General features: G+C 43.2%; 1 protein-coding gene across 1 annotated transcript in view; it reads right to left on the reverse strand.

Annotated features, from left to right (window-relative positions):
• The window catches only part of GLG1 (golgi glycoprotein 1), a 100,380-nt gene that overhangs the window by 34,762 nt on the left and 47,983 nt on the right, over positions 1-17,635 (reverse strand). Inside the window, exons 5-11 of the mRNA XM_019535610.1 lie at positions 16,753-16,956; positions 13,021-13,092; positions 11,683-11,866; positions 9,259-9,473; positions 3,517-3,638; positions 2,722-2,823; positions 754-907 (exon numbers count right to left, since the gene is read on the reverse strand). Coding sequence (XP_019391155.1) covers positions 754-907; positions 2,722-2,823; positions 3,517-3,638; positions 9,259-9,473; positions 11,683-11,866; positions 13,021-13,092; positions 16,753-16,956 — 1,053 coding nt within the window. The remainder of the gene's footprint in view (positions 1-753; positions 908-2,721; positions 2,824-3,516; positions 3,639-9,258; positions 9,474-11,682; positions 11,867-13,020; positions 13,093-16,752; positions 16,957-17,635) is intronic.

The raw sequence follows: 17,635 nt of genomic DNA on the forward strand, positions 1-17,635 counted from the left end.
CGAGGGCATGCAGGAGAAACCCACCCACACAGGAGGCAGCAAGGAAGGGCCTTACTCTCTCAGGGGCTGCTCTGGCACAAGCCATGCTTGTGGCTAAGTTTTCCTGGAGATACACAGATACACAGGCGCATGGGCTGAACTCCCACAGGCTCCTGGCTGCCAACAACCCTGCCCCAGCACAGCCTTACTACCCCCAGCTCCTACAGCCTTCCAACCCCAGCTCCTACAGCAGCTGCCTGACCTACTGCCAAAGAAGCAGTGTATAAGCAGTGCAGCATGCACTTTCCCCACCCCACTTAAATTGATAAAAATCTATTTAAAATTGCATAAAAATAACCACTGATTTTAGCTGTTGAAATAATAAATCTCAATTCTGCCAAATCTATTTACAGCACAGAAAAATCAAATGACTTGTTGGGAAGAGGGCTACTCAGTATCCACAAGCAGATTCAGACACAGAACTCTTAATTCTCAAGCTTTACTGCAATTGCCTGGTTCCATTCTGCATTTGGAAGTAGCTATTTCTCTAACGAGAACTCACATACTTTCTTAACTTTTCAAAGGAAGAGTTTAGGTCTATGCAAAAACCTGGGAAGGATATTTTAGTTTATGCAAAATATCTGCAAACAATTTCCTCAACTAGTTTTCAACAGTATTAGCAATTTTAATGAAGATTGACCAAAGTCTGAACTCATACCAAGATTTCTTATGTCATTAATTGATATAATGAGAAGTTAAGTTTCTACTGCATACCCTCCTTCCCTGCTCCTCTGTGCGGTATGCATGTCTATACAAGCAGGAAAACACAGCTCCTGGAGGCATCAGCTCGCTAGTCTCATTCCACCCATGGGTATGGCAGAGCCGAGAGGCATCTCCCTGACACTTGCGGTAAAGAACAGGGTCCAATCTGTAGAAAATAAGAATTTGCATCATCACTACCACAGCTTACTACAGCACTTTCATGTCATCAGGGTTAGCAGATATTTTATAATTTTGCTTCTAAACAAAAAGTCCACCACACAACTGGCTTGATACTAATAAAATGGATAAAATCCATTTTAAAGTTGCACAAAGCAATACTACACAGTATAGTAGTACTAGAGGTTAGAAACTCTAATAAGCTAAACCAGCAGGTCGTCAGAATACGTATTGTTCAATTTGGAACTGTCCCTTCCCTTGAAAAAAGTGTTCTGGGCTCTTCAATGCCTACAGGTAGCAATGTCCTTGGTTTACAGCCTTATTTAAAGAGGTCACTTCAAGCAGTGGTCCCTTGTAAGGGGCATGGAAATGGGTCTTATTCTAAAAACCTCACACAAAAGAATGAGCAACCAAATCACCAACATTACACTCATGAGCACCCCAACTCTTAAGGGCTCCCAGTCGAATAGTAACCAAGAATGACACAGCTTAGTGCACAGAAATTGATAAAATCAGCTCAAATGGCACAGCAGCAGGTCAGGATAAAGCCAAGTCACATACATAACAAATTTGCCTATGCAGCATAAACTGTAAGTACTACTGTTTCCACTTTGAAATGCGTCTAAAATGTAAAAGAAGCAGAATTGGTTCTAATTTAGCTCAGTGATATAGATATGGGGTGACAAAGTTAACTGAAGATCTATTGCGGCCTGCCATCACAAACAAGGGGTCTGCTCTAGCAAAGATGCTTAAATTTTAAACCAAGCAAGCAGCTTGGTGTTGCCAGCCTCCTGGAATGGAAATTTAGTGACAAAGCAAAGGTGATAAATAGCATCAAGCTTTCATTGCATTTTTTAAAGGTAGAACACAGGTGGCATTGGTGGATCAAACTATATGAACACTTGCTTTAAGCAGCAGTAAGGAAAAAAAGAATGGTGCACAACTTCTAATCTGTTCCTCCCTCTAGGAATTTATGCTGCAATTTTATTAGCCAGTTCAAGAGAACACTGATTAAATATGCAAGGCCAGGAAAAAAAAAAAACTATTGACTTCAGATCTGAATAATATTTGTTCTAGCAGAGCAAGGGTTAAATGCATGTTAAATCAGCAGAAGGAAAACCTGTGAATTGTGTGATTTGACTCAACCAAGAAACTCACTGCTGGAAGGATGGCACAGGCAGTAAACTGAGCTATAGCAGAAGGAAAAAAAAAAAGCACTCACAGCTATCACTGGAAGTGACTAGCTAAACAAGCAGCAATAAGAAAACGTTAAAGGGAATTCCACCCAATCCATGGGGTGAAAGTCAGGTCCTCCAAGTTTTGGAACAAGGTGGAGAATAGAAGCATTTTAAGCTCCATAAAAACAAGAGCCAGCATCTTAAGAGTGAATTCTTGCTATAGTGAGCAGAAAGTTTGTTTGGTGTTTATAATACCCATCACTGCAACACTCTCACTCCCATCTGCTGAGAAAGAGAACTTACACTGAAGTATGAACAGTGAACGGATTACACTTATACACGTTGAGCCTCAGAGCTCTAATTAAAGACAGGTTTGCTAGAAAGTTTGATCCTGTACCTCTGAACTAGTGCCAGACATCAGTGGGTGGCCCCACAGCATATCTGATTAACAAGATACCAAACTGGAAGATGAAGTGCCAAATCTCCAGGGCAATAATACGTTGATCATACTAGTGTAGGATAACTTCACTGGGCAACATAAAGCAACGCTGGTGGGAATTACTTACCATATACTTGATATGAACAATATGGAAAAGAAGAGCACTTTACATTTTAGAATACTCACTTCCAATCCCGAGAAATAAAGTACTGGAGCTCCAGGAGCCTGTGTTCACAGTCTTCTACCATCTTCTCAGTGTACAAATGCTCCATTAGGCAAGACAGAATCCTGTGAATGGGAGACAAAGAAAAGAAGGGGAGATAAGCGAGCCCAAACTGAGATGCCCCCACTACATGTAAATGGGCTAAATCCACCCTACATGCAGCCCTCACCTGGTGGAATTTGAGCTGGAAAGAGGTGTAAATCTGAACGGAGAACATATTTACCATCAGAAAGAAGCCAAAATAGCTTGCCTCCCATGTACCATACCAAATTCTACTGCCTACATAAACCTGTTGCAGCAATACTGACAAATTGGGAAAACAGCATTAAGCGTTTTATTTTTGATAAAGTAATGGGGCTCAAAAAAGGATATAAAAAGCAAACATTTCTGTCCACAACATGCATTTCCTTCTCTTGTCTTTCAAGACTTGTTACTGTACTTTATCACACTTCTGATTAGAGAAATGAGGCCAAGGTTCTGTGTAAGAAGAGAAGCTCACATCAAACAGTTCCAGTTTAACCTACAACTACAAAAAACTCGTCACATCCCCTGCTAATGCCAAGGCAACCTAGTAGCTACAGCAGCTCAGAGAGTCTAGTTCCTACCTCTGATATTATATAAATTGCTCATACATGTTGCAGATTTGCTTGGAATTCTTTGTTTAGGGTTGGTTAATACAAGTCAGTAAGCAAACTCTATGCATGCCCATGCCCAGTAGCAATGATAAAGCTTTTTGTAACTGCATAGCAGACACCTACATGGGGTCTCCAGATCGAATGTGTTTGCAAGCAGTCTGTATTACTGATTCACAAGCTTCATTCAGAGCTCTGTCAATGCGATAATCTGCACCAGGGTCAGTCTCTTGAATCAGAGTTTGAAGCTGGAACAAAAGAATTGAAGACAAGAAAAAACAGCTTAGTTAGCATGGCCAATCAAAGAGAGCTCCCATCTCCCAAGTTAGCAATTCCACAACAATAACCGCACTGTAGTAGACATGGTGATTTGAACAATTAAATGAAAAATTTTGAATTTTTCATTTAAAAAAAAAATTCACAGCAACTTGAAAGATTTGAAATTAGATCTTCAAAATTTTACAAGGAGGAAGCAAGTTTTACCACCTGAAACCCAAGACCCTGCTCATGCCTTTGTCTGAGGTAATTTGCATTGCATTGTTGGGTCAGATTGGCATATGGTATGGGAATTTTTTCCTTCCATAGGGGCATGGGCTTCTTCCTAGGGCCTTCTGAGCATGAAGAAACTAAATTACAGCTCTATCATTGAAGTGCCTGGGATTTGGCAATGCCCTTGCCTCTCCTGTTTTTACCTATCCTATGTCATAAGGTGGTGTTGGTGTTCCAAGTAATGTGCATGGAGGTTACTAAGAGTTTTAAGTGGGGATTTTGGAGTTTCCTTGATTCTTAATGATTGCCTCAGAATTCAGCGGACTAGCTTTTATGGCCCAGGAGGCCCTTCCCACTCCTATTTGTCGGTGGAAACTTTTCCTTTCACTGTTTTTTACCAAATCATCATCCCTTCCCTTTTTCTGGTTGCTGTAGCATTTAGCTATGGTAGTGTGAAGTATCCCACTTTGTTGATGATTTGAATTGACAGACTTGGAGCAGCTCCCAGGATAGCTTTGTAAGTAAAAGTGAAGCACTGAAGCAGTCCAGCCCTTTCAGAGGTCTGACCATATGAAGTGTGGGCAAAATCAGCTCCAAAGGAAACTGCCAGATCTTCTTCCCACTGTGGTCTTCGATGGCTTTTATTCCCAAAAAATGACAACAGCTCAGTAAATTTGAAGTGAATTAACTTAAGCAGAAACCCATTGTTTTTAATATGGCTTATTGTGCCTGGTAGGCAGGACTCCTTTGAATTGCCTGCTTCCTTCAAAGTTGAGATCAGAATTAACTAACTTCCAGCCAGATACAGGCTATGGGAAATTTTGTGTTTAATTTAGACAGCACATGGCTTTCGGTCTTGCTTGCAGATTGTGTTTTGGTTAAATAAGACCATCTTTTGGTTTATCCAGTTTCTTTGATGCCCTCTAATTGTAGTGTGGTGTCAGGGCTTTAATATTTCTGCAGATGCACTGGATGTTTCTCAGGTGTAAAACTTGTAATGTGGAGGATAAAGTCTTCCTTGCATTCTTGATTCAAGTATTCTGGGGATCCACATAGTCACAACATCATGAAGTAGGTGGAAGGAGAAGACAAGTATGGATTTAGGTGGCTTAAGAGCCTAAGAGAGTAAGCAGATGTTATGTTTGTCCTGGGAGGACCTGGTTTTCCTCAGAACAAACCCAAGAAAAACTGGTTTCTCCAAGGACATTATGTGGTCTTCTAGGTGTCTAGTTCCTGGGACAGGGGCTGAAAACAAATGTAGATTAAGTACTAATGGTTTGATCCAGGGCATTGCAAAGTGTCTGAAAGGTTGTCCCCTTGATGTACATCATTCCTGGGATAAGCAGCTCAGCCAGTCCTTCAGGCATCCCACAATGCACAGCTTCTGCCCAAATCCTGGGTCCATTTTGATTCATGTTGGTCACTTTAGCCCTTTTAGCAGAACTCTACTGCATGGAGGTGACAAGGTACAGGTGGTTGTGCCAGTCTGTTAGTTGCTTGGAATGGCAACTTGCTAGCCACTTTATGTTTGCCATTTGTCCATAGTCAGCATTAAAACCTGCTTCCATCTGAACAGCTGTGGATACATCCAGCCATCAGGCACCTTGTAGCAGGTTTTAAGGAGATAGGTGCAGGCATTTCTGAGAAACTGCAACTCAAACTGCTAAAAGCAAAATTCACGTTGCTTGCCAGCAGCCGCTGCCTCCTGTCATCCTGCGCAAATCTGGGAGCCCGCACCCCTGGGAGGGGTCTAGCAGCACTAGGAGGGCAGGTTGAGCTCTGTGGGGCAGACAGACCTGCTTGGAGCACAGCCCTAGCTCTCCCCACTGCCCACCCGCACTTCGAGCAGCTCCACCAGCCCCATGGAGCTCAGCCCGGCAGCAGGAGAGCCAGGGGTGGAGTCACTCGGAGCACAGCCCTGGCAAGCACAGCCTGGTGGCAGGAGGCTCCACAGCCCCATAGAGCTGAGCCTGGTGGTGGTGGGAGGCAGGGAAAAGGCACTGGCCAGGGCTGCACTCCAAGCAGCTCCATCACTGGCTCTCCTGCAGCCTCCCGCCACCAGGCTGAGCTTCACAGGGCTGGCAGAGCCACTTGGAGCACAGCCTGGCAGTTGGAGTCTCCACAGCACCACGGAACTGAGCCTGGCAGCAGGAAGCGGCAGACAGCTGTGGCAGAGCTGCTTGAAGTGCAGCCCTGGCTCCAAGTACAGCCCTGGCCAGGGGCTCTCCCCCACCTCCTGCCATGCCAGGCTCAGCTCCATGGGCTGGCAGAGCCACCCAGAATGCAGCCCAGTGGCAGGAGGTGGAGGAGAGCCAGGTCTTGAGGCAACATGAGACCATTGCTCCTTGTTCTGTCATCTGCCATCACTGAGAACAGTCTTGTTCCAACCTCTTTAGAACCCCATTTCAGGGAGTTGAAGGTTGCTATTCAGCCTTCTCTTCTCCAGACTAAGGCCCATTCCCTCAGCCTTGTCTTATGAGAACTTATAAGCCTCAGCCCCTTAACCATTTTTGTTGCCCTAACCTGTACTCTCTCCAATTTTTTCACATCCTTTTGTTAGCGGAGGGGGAGGGGGGCGCAGCAGCAGCAAAACTGGACACACTACTTCAGGTGTGGCCGCACCAGCACTGAATATAGGGGAAGGATCACTTCCCTCAATCTGCTGGCAATGCAGCCCAGTAGGCTTAGCAACAAGAGCACACTGTTGACTCATATTCAGCTTATTGTCCACTGTAACCCCCAAATCCTTTTCTGCAGAACTGCTGCCCAGCCAGTACCAGGGCATGGGATTGCTCCATCCTAAGGACTTCACACTTATCCTTATTGAACCTCATGAGATTTCTTTTGGTCCAATCCTCCAATTTCTCTAGGTCTCTCTGAATCCTAATCCTATCTTACAATGTATCTACCACTCCCCACAGCTTGGTGTCATCTGCAAATTTGCTGAGGGTGCACTCTATGTCATCTTCCAGGTGATGAGGATATTGAAGAAAACTGGCGCCAGGACTCACCCTGGAGGCATTTCACTTGATACCAGCTGTCAGGTAGACATTGAGCTGTTGACTACAACCCTCTGAGCCTGATGATCCAGCTAGTTTTCTATCCACATTACAGACCCTTCATCTAAATCATATTTTCTTACCTTGCTTGCGAAAACGTTGTGGATGTCATTTAATCAGTATCATTTGATACTTATACAAGTGTTATCAGTCCTACGCCCTATGGCTTAGACTACTGATGCCAGACTCAGGTGGATGGAGAGCATAAAATGGCTTGCAAGTCATCGTGCATGGCAATTTACACCTGGACAGACACCTGGTGAGGGATATCTCTGGGCAGCAGAGTTCTGTGGTGGGGGCCACAGTGGCTGCTCAGGGTTCAGGAGGGGCCAGGATTAGGCTCACAGTGGTGCACTGTTGGATACCTGGAGAATCAATCGGTTCTGCTGATCCACAGTATCATCGGACAACTGTTCAGACACCCTTTATGATACAACAGCACAATGTTAATATGTTTTGTTCTGTGAACCTTTTCTCCTGTGATAAGGGCTATGTCTGTTTGTAGTGTAAATGACATCTGAGGGTGCTTCAGAAACATATTCTAGGCTTCAAAAAAATGACTTCACCACCACAGAAAAGTAAAACAGTGTTTTATCACACCTAACCACCTATTTATACTCAATACTTTCGCTAGAGTGGGAAGTCCAACTTATTTTTTCAAGTCTCTGTTTCTCCTCTCCCTAAATTTCTCTAATTTCACCCATGGAAATAGATTAACTATGTTAACTCCATAATTAAAATATTTAACTTCCTCCCCTATTATTATTCCCCAAAGAATAAAGATCATGGGTCATTTGATTTGTAACCTCTAGCAGCTAATGCCACCAAAATGTCTTGCACTATGAAAAAAATCAATACTGTATTTACTCAAGATGAGGTTTCTTTCCCCATTTAACACTGAGGGGAAAAAAAACCCACCATCTCAGAATCGCATACTGGTGAGGGAGGGAGGGAGGGAGGGGAAAAGAGTTGATGTGGCTTGGCCTCCAGCCCCTTCTTGGGAGTCAGGGCTAAAGCCACAACTGCTGCCTGCACTGCCCCCTCCCCTTACTGTGGCTCTGCAATATCAAGTTCCAGTCATGCTGCAGCCTAGGGCACTAAGCATGTGCCCAATCTAGAATGCAGACAAAGCCTGCCATTGCAGAGCAGAGGCTCTGGGTGGAGCAGGGAAAACAGAGGTTGGGGGGAGGGGAGGGCATGGGGCAGATGTGGCAGGGCCAAGCTACTTTACCTCCCCACTGCTCTACCCCCTGCAGTGGTAGAAGGGATGAATTCAAAACCACCCTCTAATAAATTAGATTCTATTCATGGAAAATTATAACAAAAATTTATAAAATTTTCCCCATGTATAGAATCTAATTATGGGGGAGAGGTCACGTTAAAATTCAAGTAAATGTAATAGTTGGATCAGAAGTGGTCTCAAAAGTTTCAGAAGTATTCAGGGAAGCACTGGAGCTTTCCCAAATGTTTGAATTCTCATAGCGCTGCAAGAAGATTTTCTGCATACTAACTCATGACAGCATGAAATCTACCAAAGCAGTGACTTGTAGTCTGTGGCTTATAGTAATGGCAGGCTTCTGCTGAAAATTCCCAAAATAACATAATTGTAAGACAGCAAGTCCAACTTCAGATTAAAAATAAGCAGAACCATTTTCAAATTATATTACGTAGAACTAAGGAGTTTGTAAATAGGGTGTTAAAACTAATGAAAAACTGGGCAAAAAACTTAGGTTTAGAAAGACAACTTTTACAGAACTCAAGGACAAAAAAAAAAAAAAAAAAAAAATTAAAAAAAAAATTATCCTTACTTTTTTTAGTCCTTTACAAACTGTGGGTATTCCCTGCTACAATGTTTAGTTGCAAAGCCTGTGGTATATCTGTAATTTTCTATTTTTCCTAGCTTGAGCAGTAGAGATACATACATGTAATAAAAGTAACTTTGTGAAAAGTTTTTTTTGCATATGTAGCAAAGAAAAATGAAATTTTCATAAATGGAATTTTACTCTGCATCCTTCCTCTGCATATAAAAGCATCAAATCATTTAACAATGCAGTTAATTATCAAGTTCAGTTTCTAAAAACTGAATTAAAACAATGTGGTACTGCAATTCATTCTTTAAAGCAAAATTACTCCAACATTACTAGATAGCAAGTCAAGCTTCAAAACTACAAGAATTCTACTATTGCCACCAGAATGCAACACTCTGAACACCCAGATTGTCTCTACTAGGATCTTAAATCACAAGTTAAGAAATTAGAGGGAAAACAGTACTTCAGACTGCACAACAGCAGACTGAAGCAACAACAAAAAGTCTCCTTACCGCCTGCTGGCAGTTCAGCCCAACACTCCCCTTCTCCCCACGCACAACTTTCATCAGGCAATGCAAAGTACGCCCTTTCCGATGCAGCCCTGAGCAGTGGTGCTCAATCTCGCCTCGGCAGCTGAGGATGATCTCTGGGCTGAGTGAAAAGTCTTCCATTAGCATGCGCCGGTAATCCAACATTTCACCCTGGCACTCACTGCTCACCTGCCGACCTAGGCCAAATGAGAAAGAGATAAATTAGTATTAAAATTTAGTGAAGTTATTTGGTAATGCCAGGAGCGTTTGTGAAGAAAAACATTTCATACACTGAAGAACCAAGAATATTACCTGCATTTTGTACAATATTGGACACTAAGATGTATATACAAATTACTGAATACACCTGATCGATCCACAAGTCTCCAGTTACTATCGACAACAGACCAAATTGTTAAAGGCACTTCAGATCAACAACTGCTTGAAATATAAAATTCTTTATTTCAAGAATGTTTTTCTACCAAAATGGAACATTCCTTTTGGATAGGAATATTCCTTTTTGGACTCTTATCATTAAAGAGAGGCCCTTGATATAATACAATTAGAGACCAGACCTCATAGATTTCTGATCTCATAGTACGTTATCTACTCTTCATACATTCAAACCATCATTTTCAAAGAAATGGAGCAAGTTGCAGCAATTTAGAAGCTTTATACGAAACTGAGGAAAGTGTATTTTAGCACATCCAGGGCCACGCACCCCCGAAGAAGAGCCCGACAGCCACCCAGCCCACAGCCCTCCCAGAGGGCATGGAGCAGCAAGAGGTGCCCTGCCCTCCACCCACCCATTCTCATTGCAGCTGGCACTGTTTGCTCCCGGGGCCACTGCAGCATGGGCTAGAGTGAGTGCGGACAAGCTGCACTGCGTCCTGCGCTGCCCAGGATTCTGTTTGCTACCACTCCCCCCAGCCCCTGCTGCAGCAGCCCTGGAAGCAGCCGACACCAGCTGCCTGCAGCACGGAATGGTGCAGCCCAGAAGCTGGGGTGAGTGGGGACAGGCAGTGCCCAGGCACAGGGGAGGACAGGCAGAGCACAGTGTAGCCCTGGGAATGGCACCCCTCTCCATGCCCCTCCCCTAGTCCCTGCCTCACTCCCTCCCTCACCACCTTGGGAACCTATCCCTATTTGTTACTTTATAAAGCAGGTTTGCTTTATGCGAGGGAAGCCTGTATAGCCTATGTCCCTGAATTTCTCCAAATCGATTTGGAGGCTTCCGATTCAATTTGGACCTCTTAACAGGTCATCCGTTTCAATTCAGATTCTGAGATTCAGCCGCTGGATCTCCTCCAAATTGAATCGGCTACTGAAGCTTCACACAGCCCTATTGATTAAGTCTCATCTGGAGTACTGTGGGCAGTTCTGGGCTCCACATTTAAAAAAGAATATGGATAAGTTAGAGAGGGTCCAGAGGCAGGCAAGAAAAATGATCGAGGACTTGGAAAGCAAGTCATACAAGAACAGGCTGAAGGAGCTAGGCATGTTCGGCTTGTGGAAAAGGTGCTTAAGAGGGGACATGGCAGCAGTCTTTAAATACTTGAAGGGCTGCCATAAAGAGGAGGAAAAGCACCTTTTCTTTCTTGCTGCAGAAAAAAAAACCCTTCACAGTGAGAATAGTGAGGCAATGGGATAGACTGCCTAGGGAAATTGTGGACTCTTCATCATTGGAGGTGTTCAAGAAGAGGTTGGACAGCCACTAGTTGGGGATGATCTAGGAGGTGCAGCTATGCCTATTTTCTACCATGGGTATTTCCCATGCTTCTGCGCTTTGCTTGTTGCTCACACCCTGCCTCCTTTTCTGCTGTATGTGTCAGGCTGTTTTTAAGCCTTTCCAGAGACACTGGATGTTTGGCTACAAGGGAAGGCTGGGAACAGACAGTTTCTTGCTAGAAGGCCTTGCCCCTGGGTTCATGGTCAGGTCAACTGCCATATTTGGGGTCAGGAGGTAATTTTACCCCATGGTCAGATTGGTACAGATCGTGGGGGTTTTTTTGTTTTTGTTTTTTACTTTGCTCTGTAGCAGGAGGCATGGTCTTCTACCCAGGACCTCTTGAGCATGCACTGACAACATTTTATAGAAGCAGGACATTGACTGCCATCATTCCTGTGCTTTACCTGGGGCAGGTTAAGGTGTAAGGGCTGTTGTGTCAGGGTTGATTGTAGTCTTATGCAGTTTAGATTATGGGTGTACAGGATGATTTGGATAGGGATGATCCTGCTTCAGGCACAGGTCTGGGACCTCTTGAGGTCCTTTCCAGCCCTACTCCTCTATAACTTTAAGATGTGGGTGTAAGGTTGTTAAAGAGTACAATATCTACCCCCATTTTAGTTCAATCTTTAAATCTTCTAATGAGCAAGGCATGTTACCCAACTCTAAATCCCTCTCACCTCTGTGTACAGCAGACTCCAAACACATCAGCAGGTAGGAAAGTCTGGCTTCTCGAGATCGGGGAAGATTCTCCACATTACAGCGGTACTTCTTCAGATCACTTTTGCAGGACTTTGCTAATGAGTAGCTGACTTTATAATCTTGGGCTATTAGCTTCTGACGGGTTGTCAGAGCATCACGACACTGAGGAAAATAAAAATCAACACAATCTTCACTATATTGCTACGAAGTGAAACTTTTACTATAGTTAAGTTTGACAAATCTTTTCAGTTTAGAAAATGGCTAAACGCTCTAAACACAAACAAGCTTCCTAGGGTTGCTCTGAAATTTGATGAATCTCTGGGTGGCACAGGGTATGGATATTGAACCAAAGTTTGAGATCAGTGGAGCAAGGGGTAACCACATATTAGGAGGACAAATTCTCCACTTCTGCACATTACAATTTTTTTTTTTTTTAATTTCAAAGAAATAATCCAAGTAAAACAGATAATTCAGAAAATGATCAAATTTATTAAAAAATAAAACAATATTCATATGAAAGTGTATCTGGAGAGGGGTTGAGTGATTAGGAGATTGGAATAAGAGAATACAATAAAAGAGCTTGACTGCAATGTGGGTAAAGGAAAGAAGAAGAATATGGACTATTATGTTCCCCAATTAAGTGCGGAGATCCAAGGTCTGATCCTCCCCTCTGTGCTCCCTATATCTGTACCATGATCAGAGGCTCTAAAGGCTGCAAATATAAAGCTCTGGAAATGGAGACATAGCGTCATAGTGCAAATCACTGTTTTTTCACTAATACTTGTACCAAAGTGGTCTGCACTGTAGGGAAATGCCCATGTTGAAATACATTACATTATTTTAAGTCTAAATTGCCCTACATATAAAGAATGATTTCTCAAGAACTTAAAAAGGCAATATTGCTCATTAAATTTGAAGTGGGAGTATCTAAAGGACAGGAGAGGTATTTGATGATCTCTTTACTTGATCCAGCCTCTGCATTTTCCAGCTTTTGCTTCCATCATCTGGGAAAACCAACTCTAGCTCCATACTTAAAACAAAAAACAAACAAACAAAACAAACCTCTTAAACAAGCACAGTCTTCCCACAGAAGAGTGACTAACCAAAATTACACTACCAAATGCAGCTGTAAGTACTTGTCTCAATTTAAAGGGAGCTGTAAAGGTATTCAGGTGTATAGGGGTATACCCAGGTGTATAGGGTCAATTAACAGAGAGTTACTGTAATGTTCAGAAGGAAAGAGGCAAAGTGTCTGTCCAATGGATGGAAAATCCTATGACTGCCGGGTGAGATGACTGCTCAGTCGAGATGCTTACTTTTTCACTCATAGATTCTTCAAACTTGTGGTTAAAGAGGCACTTGTACACACGACCTTCCCCAGCTTGTGTCTGAAACAGAATAGCGACATTAGCTCTTCAGGAGAAAATACCTTTTTCATGCTCACCAAAATATAACTGTATCATATGGAGCTCAAAGCCAATTTTTACATTACTAAACACAATGCTCATTCATTATAGGAACAGCTAATACTTGTTAGTGTCACCATCTGATGTAACAGCTCTTTTTGTCAAGAAAAATGTTAAAGCTGAGTTATCCGTACCAACTCCTGCTTTCTGTTCTTTTTGCTAAGGAATAAACTGCATTAATGCAAAGGAATAGGATCTATATAGCTCTCCTCCCCTGCTGCAACTCTCTACACCAAGGTTCTGGTAGCAGAGCCTGTGATCCATCTCACCTGCTGTTAAACAGCTTAATGATAAAAGCAGGATCATAGAAAACTAAGGCTGGAAGGGACCACATGAAGTCATCTAGACCAGCTACCTGATCAAGGCAGGATCAGCCCTAACTAAATCATCCCATCTGAGGGGTCTCTGATGAAGCAAGCCCTCTGCTTACAAAAGCTTGCTGTACATCTGATTTAGTCTGAGATGCAAAACTTACTTTGCCTTCTGACTAACATGAATAACCATGCCCCTAAACCATCCTAGTCAGATGTCTGTCTAACCTGCTCTTGACAATTTCTAGGGGTGGAGATTCCACAACTTCTCTAGTTAATACAACCCAGTAGGCTGTTGGCTTTTCTTGCAAATAATTCACTGTTGGCTCATATTCACTGTAACCCCCATGTCCTTCCCTGCAGCACTACAATCCAGCCAGTGATTCTCCAGTCTGTATTTGTGCATGCAATCATTCTGTCCCAAGTGCAGGACCTTTCACTTGTTCTTGCCGAGTCTCATCTGATAGACTGAAAACTGGTCTGCACTCTATCTAGGTCATTCTGGATCCTAGCCCTACCCTCCAGGGTGTCTGCAACTGACACCCAACTTAACGTCATGTGCAAATTTGCTAAGTGTGCACTCAATCCCATCACCCAAATCATTAATTAAGGTGTTAAATCATACCGGACACATGACACACCCCTAGGCAACCCCACTTGATACCTTATCCAAACTAAACACAGAACCACTGATGGCTACTGGTTGAGCACCATGATTCAACCAGTCATACATCCCCCTTACAGTATTTTCATCTAGTCTGTATTCCCATAGTATGAGAATGTCCTGGGAGACAGCATCAAACACCTTACTAAAGTTAAGGTACATCATATCCACTGCTCTCTCCCCATCCACAGAGCCGGTCACCTTATCATGGAAGGAAATTAAGTTAGGCCTGAGCTGTTCTTAGTGAATCCATGCAGGCTCTTCCTAATCACCTTTTTCTCCTCTGTCAGGATCTGGTCCTGAACCCTAACCTGGAGATTCAGAGACTGAGCACCAGCTTAGTCTTTCACCAGGCCTCGAACACAAACAAAGGTAGACTGGCAGAGAGAGGCCACACTGGGAAAAAGCCTCCTACTGCTGGTCCAATTGGCTCAGGGCTCCCAGATGCTAAATGAATCCTCCCACCTATATATGGGATCCTGTTCCTTGTGGAAGTTGTCTGAACAAGGCCCTTTTTATTCTTAGACTATACTGATGTTTCCATGCTCCTGTGTCCCAATTCCAAATTGGATCACCCGCATTGTTGGCTCTGCTTGGACTTCGGCCTCTGCCTCAAACTGGACCATTTGAAACTCATCTCTCCCAAGTACCTGACCCAGCCTGCTCTCTGATTTTGCCTTGCTTGTTGCTTCTGCTTTGACTTGGACTCTGACACTGGCTTCGATCCTGCCATCCCTTGGACCATTGGCTCAAGTTAGCCACCAGGCAGACAGCCCATGCCTCAGCGCATGACAACCTCTAGGTGCTTCACAATAGATTCCTTTAGCCCTGCTTCATGATCTTTCCAGGTATCAAGATCAGACTAACTGGTCTGTACTTCCCCAGATCCTCTTTCTTCCCAGTCTTAAAGACAAACAGTATATTTGCCTCCTTTTCCAATCATCTAGGACCTCCAGTTTCTCAAAGACAACAGCCAATGGCTTTGAAATTAAATCTCACTCAATTCCTTCAGTATCCTAGGCTGTATCCCATCTGGCCCTGTTGACTTGAAAACAGCTAGCTTCTTTAAGCAATCCCTAACCTGTTCTTCCACTGCTCTACGCTCTCTTTTTCTCTTTCTCCATCTTTGCTGCTAACTACACTCATGATCTGGCTGCTGTCCTTATTCATAAAGGCTGAGGTAAAAAAGTTAAATACTTCCATCTGTAACTAGGTTGTCTTTTGCATTTAGAACCACGCTTTCCTTAATTTTCCTCTTACTTGATATACTTATAGAATCTATTTTTATTGCCTTATGTCACCTGCCAGTTGCACCTCAAATTATGCCTTGGTCTTCCCAATTTTCTTGCTGCATGCCCATACAATATCCTTGTACCTTTCCTAGTAATATGACCAAGTTCCCACTTTTTGTAGGATTCCTTTTTGAGTTTCAATGCATTGAAGAGATCACTGCCACTCAGGCTAGTCTCTTGTTGCATTTCCCATTCTTCTGTTGTAGAAGATGCAGGTAATTTGCATTAACCTTGTGATAAACATGAGCCAGCAGTGTAATGAAGCCATCAACAAAGCCAATCGCACCTTGTTGTGCATTACCAGATTGAGAGAGGTGATGCCCCCTTTTATGCAGCATTGGTCAGGCCACAGTTGAAGTACTGTGACCAGTTTGGGGTGCTGCACTTCAAGAGGGACACAGAGAATCTGGAGAGGGTTCAGAGGAGGGCCACTGGCATGATTAGTGGCCTCTGTGAAAAATCATATGAAGGGAGGTTGAAGGATCTGGATCTCTTCAGCCTTCACAAAAGACATCTGAGGGGAGACCTTGTAGCCTCCTACAAGTTTATCATGGTAGGAAAACAGGGAATTGGAGATGTACTATTTACCAGAGCACCCCTAGGAGTAACTAGGAATAATGGGTGCAAACTAGTAGACAGTAGATTCAGGTTAGACATTAAGTAGTAATTTTTTATTTATTTTTTTACAATAAGGGTGGCCAGAATCTGGAATGGGTTTACAAGAGAAGTGGTACTACCACCTAACTTGGAGGTCTTCAAGAGGAGGCTTGACAGACACCTGGCTGGGGTCATCTGACCTCAGTCCTCTTTCCTGCCAGGTGAAGGGGGTCTAACATGATGATCCTTTGTGGTCCTTTCCGACTTTACATTTTATGAATGAAGACTCTTTCCCTCCTTCCTATCCACTTTGAGGAACTTCTCATAAAAACCTGTAGGTGTTCTTGGTGCCAAAGATTAGCTAAAATTAAGCCTAAAAAAGCAATATGAAGCATACTACTAAACCACAGTACTAAATAAAAACCAAACTCTTTCACAGAGATAATGAACAGCTCCCCTCCAAATTCTGACAGTGGAGAAGGGCAGTGCTCATCAGTGCAAGCTATATTCTTTTCACCAACCTCTTCAAAGCAGCTTGTTTACAGGTTGCATTTTTAAAAGATAAATGAAGGATATACAACAGGGGCACCACTGAATACTGTTTTCTGTAGTAAAGTTTGTTCAGGCTCTTTTTCAGCCCTTTACTTCTTGTTAAGGCCCCCTTTGGGGGAGGGGGGAATAAAAGGGGAGGGAGGGACTGACATTTGAAGCAACTCACATTTTCACAGAAGCGTTCTCGGTCATCTCGGCATGCAAAGTACAGGTGTCTGTCCAAGTGGAAGTCATCAGAAGAGAGTTCAGCCACGCGAAGAATTGCTTTCTTACAACGATCAGAAACCTGAACTCTACCATCCGTCTCTTCTGCCTCTTTTACCAAGCCTTTTTCCAAGCAGGCCACCACTTCTCCTTGTGAGTGGGCATCCTGTACAATGAACATAGTGTATCAAAATCTTCACTCAATGGATGTTTGAGCTCCGTTACTACAAACAACCACCACCAAAACTAAATGATGTTCAAAAAACGTACCTACATTCAAAGATGGAAGCTTATTTCAGACAAGTGTTCTGCCCCTGCACACAGATGAAGGGCAGAAGCAATGAATCACAAACTCTAGAAATGGTTCATCTTGAAATTTGTGAGCTGACTACAAGCTGACTCAGATACCAAGAAAGGGCCAGTGAAGCAAAATTAAACTGCAAAAGAAATCTGTTGTGTGCTCCCTGCTTTTCTCTCTTTGCAGCCCAACTGCCTTGAACAATATCTCATATAGTGCATATTCACTTAGTGCCACTGGCTCAGAGCTTTGACTCTCTAATGCTTCTGGAATTGTTTAATAAGCTTTAAAGTATTATCATCATTTAGATACTTCTTAGAGCACTTTACCAAAATGGCCAAATTATCTTTAATCTCCTTTAACCATAGCAACAAGCAGCACTGTTGCATGAAGAGAACATTTTTTGGTGAGGGGAGGGGATTACAGCTACTTCAAGCTGAAGAACCGTTCGTGCTAGTCAACAATAATTACAACGTTAAGAGCTTGCGAAGGAGCTGTAACCAACAGAGTATTCTCAACATTAATCCTTCTACTGCAGGGGTTTGGG

Source organism: Crocodylus porosus, unplaced genomic scaffold (assembly GCF_001723895.1).
Source record: "Crocodylus porosus isolate Cpor-Errol unplaced genomic scaffold, CroPor_comp1, whole genome shotgun sequence".
Taxonomy (NCBI): Eukaryota; Metazoa; Chordata; order Crocodylia; family Crocodylidae; genus Crocodylus; species Crocodylus porosus.